Genomic DNA, 4,157 nt, shown 5'->3' with positions numbered 1-4,157 from the left:
GAGCCCCCCCCCCCATTACAGGCAGAGAGGGAGAGAGGAAGCCCCTCCTCTCAGGAGTCACACAGGAGAGATGGACACCGCCCGGGGAGAGACTGGAGGAGCACATGGTGATGAACCACTGGACGGACGGGGCCACGGAGGCCCCTCCCCGTGGTGTGGACGATTTCCACCCTCACTATTTCCTTCTGCCTTTAAGGCTGAGCCATTCTGTGCATATGTGGAGGTTTTGGTTGAACTTCCCCATGGGTTTGCATCAGTGTGGAAGTGTAACCTAACCCATATACAGAGCACAGTAATAGTCAGCCTCGTCCTCAGGCTGGCCCCCGTGATGGTAAGGGCGGCTTTGTTCCCTGAGATGGATCCAGAGAAGCGACTGGGAACCCCAGAGGGGCGGTAGTTTGTGCTGTATATAAGCATGCGGGGAGACCGGCCTGGTGTCTGCTGGTACCAGCTGGGGTAGTAACCGGTAGAGACTGACCCAGAGCTAAGGCCACAGGTGAGTGTGACTGTCCCTCCTGGAGACACTGACTGCAATGGCTCCTGGGTCACCACAGTCTGAGAATCCACACCTAGAACAGACAGAAGAGACACAAGTGTTGTTATGGGAGACAAGGGTCTCCCTGAGACTCTGAATTTATGTGCCCCCAAGATGCAGAGTCCCTTCTTCTCACCTGAGCCATAAGCGAGGAGCCCAAGCAGAAGCACCGTCCAGGCCATGGTGGGGACACTCACAGGACGTGTGCTCCTCAGACTCCTGGGCTGGAAGGTGGAGTCCTGGGGCCTTTTCATGCCTGCCAGACCCATAAAGAGGTGAAAGTACTTCATGCAAATCAGCTTCCTCTCTCTTCCTGACCCCATGTCACCCTGATGTCCCCTGTGGGAGCCTTGAAAGAGGCAGATGCTGGGACCTCACACAGACCAATGGCTGAATGGTGACTGAGACACTGAGGGAGGGAGGTTGATGCCTGTCACCAAGTCAGCTCTCCCTTGTCTCTGCTGACCTCAGTTCTAAGTTTCTTCTCGGGAATGGCTGAGAGTTGAATGATGAGATGCGTGTTTTCTCCACATCCGGGCCCCCACAATCTAGTTTATCCCAAAACTTACCCAAGCCCATGAACTATTTCTTCCTTCCCAGTGAAATCCCTTCCTGTCTCATTTGTGGAAACATAGTGGGCACTCCTCCCTCCAACAGTAAACCCAGTGGGAAACCACAGAGTCATATATGGGTGTTTGAAGGGACAAGGGTCTCCCACTGACTCAGCGCTGGAAACTGTCTCCAGTAGCAGCAGTCAGGGGACCAAGGCTGGGGGTGCCCACACATGGAGCTGCACTGCCAGTCTTGGGGTGCCATCTGTGCTTTTTGTTTTTTATGAAACCGCCTACAATCTGGAGTAGCTTCACTTCACCTGCAGTGTTTAACAATAAATATCATGGTATCACTGTTAAGTTGCGAGATTCTTCACAGTATCATTTTTAAAAAATAAGGACATGTGTAATTCATAATCAGAAATAAAAAATTATACTTTTTCCGAACAAGTTGGTGCAAATCTCATGGAGGATTTAAAACTCCCTTCTCCCCAAATAGTCCTGTCCAGGGCAGAAGGAAAGGGAAGAGCAGAAGACGTGATTATAGCGGGATAGTGGGAAGAGAGAAGTTCTTCGTTAATTTTTGAAGTTGACTCACATAATTGCATACTCACAGTGAAATAAAATATGATTTTATATTCATTGTGGAATCACTGATACCTTGCTGTTTCATGAAATGTGCTTATTTATTGTTTTTCTCTCTCATTAGCTGTGTTTGAGAGCTCCAGGTCATCACAAAGATTCAGACCAAATTACTTTGTGCCCATCAACCAAAGGATCCTTTGATACATTGGACGACAAGATGTAATTTTATGTGCATCACATTAGAAGATCAGGGAGCTCTATATCATAAGAGAAACATAATGGACTAGAAAAAAATAATTGAAATAACTGAAAAAGACAAGCTATATCAGCTTGCATAAGTCACTATAAATACAGAAATAAATTACCAATAAGACACTGCTTAGAATTAACAATTAAAATTATGACAGTTTAAAAGCTACTGCGTTTGTTACGTATTCTATCATGAACAAAGAAGAAATCATAGTAATCAGCCAGCATTCCTCACCTCTGCAAGGAGCCCTGAGCTAACAAGCGCACACTATTACTACCGATGTCGGAGCTGCTTCCTGTGCAGGAGATGGTGACACTCTGTCCCGGGGCCCCAGACACGGAGGGCGGCTGAGTCAGCACAGACTGGGCCCAGGATCCTGGAAGAGGGAGAGACACAGAGATGCTGATTCTGGGTCTGGAGACAAGAGGAGGAGGCAGGGCCCCATGTGTCGTCCCAGGGTCCCTTCCCCTGTCCCCGTATCCAGTCACCTGTGCAGTGAGCGATGAGGGTGAGGAGGAGAGGGGACCAGGCCATGGTGGAGATGATCACCGAGTCCTGCCTTCTGTGGCCCCACAGCTGGAGCAGAGCTTCCCCCAGATGTCTCCCTTCCCCTCTTCATACTCTGAGAGACGGAGGGTTGTCTCATGCAGATGAGACCCCCAGTTTTCTGATCCCTCACTGGGCCCTGGGTCAGGGCCCTCTGCCTGAGATTGTCAGGAGTGGGCCTGAGTGAGGCCCATGAAGTGGAGAGGCCACAGCTGCGAGGCCTGAACAGAGGGCCTCAGGGAGTGGTAGGTGGCTGGTCCCAGCTCTGATCACAAGAGAACTTCAAGAACAGGCCCTCAGCGCCCCCTGGTGCCCACACACAGACTCACCATTGTGTGACATGGTGACTACAGCCCATCAGAGACAACTCCTGCCTCCCACACCCTGTCCTCCTACCTTAGGGCCACGACATGTGATCCCTCATGTGTTCTCCCCACCACCTCAGGGCGCCGTTATGCACTGATCAGACTCATCAGGGTGAGTCTGTCCACGGCTCCCTTGGCTGTTCAGTGATCAGGACTGAGGTGGTGTCTCTTATATAAACTCTCTGATCAGCATGAAGTCCAGAGCAGGGACAGTCCCCATGGAGATATTTCTGCTTCTGTGCAAACACAGCCTTTTCCTTGTATGTGAGTCGTCCTTTGTTAGGGGTCGTTTTCCTGGTATCTTGTGACTTCCTTCTTGCTGTTCTCCTGTCATGAGGGTTGTCTAGTAAGACAGTGAGGCTGAACTTGGGTTTATGTGGATGTCACTTGTGTCTTTGGTAGAAGTGTTACCTGTCTAGCCATGATGACATCCAGACACACAAGGTCTAAAATTAGTGGGAATAGAATCATAAATCCTCCATCTTGCTCACTGGGTGGGATGCTAATAGAGATTGCTCCCACTTGCACCGCATTATACCAATGCCCATGTAACTGTTCAATTCTGGTCATATCGCTACCTACTAGTTATGATTTAGGGCACATAGCACAGTCTTAAATATGGCTTTCCCTTCCTACAAGGTATCGCTTTGTGTTGGCATCTCTGCTGCCCTTGGGACCGACCGGATCTTTATACCCTCGTGGCTCACAGTAAATATGACTGTTCTGGGACACACATGCCTGGTTTGCAGCCGCTCTCTGCAGCTGAGGGTCACCCTTTAGTAGTTGACAGCTTGATGCTGTCCACTGAGACTTCCCAACAGCAGGGCCAAAGCTGCTTCTTTGACAAGTCCCGGGTGTCCTAGAAGTATTACCTTTTTCAAGAAAATTATCGGCCTCATGTCTGCTACCTAACTTGTCAATGTTCCCTTCTGTTCCTCCTTGAATGTTTATTAATCTGACATTTTCTGTGTGTATGACTTTCACAGTTTAAGACACAATTGGCGCCATGGGTAATGGAAATATCTTCATCTTGTGTTAGGACCTAATGATGAATTTTCTCTTTAATTACTTTTTTTAAATCAATGGACTTTATTTTTAGAGCTCTCTTAGATTTTTGTAAAAGAAAGCAGAAATTTCTCTGGGTTCCCGTATATTCCCTCCCTCCCCCCGCCGCCTAGATTTCCCCTATGTTAACATCTTGCATTGGTGGTGGACATTTTATAAATGATATAAGTCATTATGGATACATTATTATTAACTCTAGTTCCTAGCTGATGTTAGAGTTTTCTCCTTGTATTCCACAATTCTATGGGTTTGCCAAATGC

The 4,157-nt window shown here is 48.4% G+C and overlaps 1 gene segment (V, D, J or C); it reads right to left on the bottom strand.

Annotated features, from left to right (window-relative positions):
* Positions 1-271: 271 nt before the first annotated feature.
* On the bottom strand, positions 272-769 carry LOC117017733 (immunoglobulin lambda variable 8-61-like). The segment is given in 2 exon segments: positions 272-569; positions 672-769. Coding segments are annotated over 2 exon segments (344 nt in total).
* Positions 770-4,157: the final 3,388 nt, after the last annotated feature.

Source organism: Rhinolophus ferrumequinum, chromosome 25 (assembly GCF_004115265.2).
Source record: "Rhinolophus ferrumequinum isolate MPI-CBG mRhiFer1 chromosome 25, mRhiFer1_v1.p, whole genome shotgun sequence".
In the NCBI taxonomy this organism is placed as follows: Eukaryota; Metazoa; Chordata; class Mammalia; order Chiroptera; family Rhinolophidae; genus Rhinolophus; species Rhinolophus ferrumequinum.
This window is presented reverse-complemented; position numbering and strand designations above follow the sequence as displayed.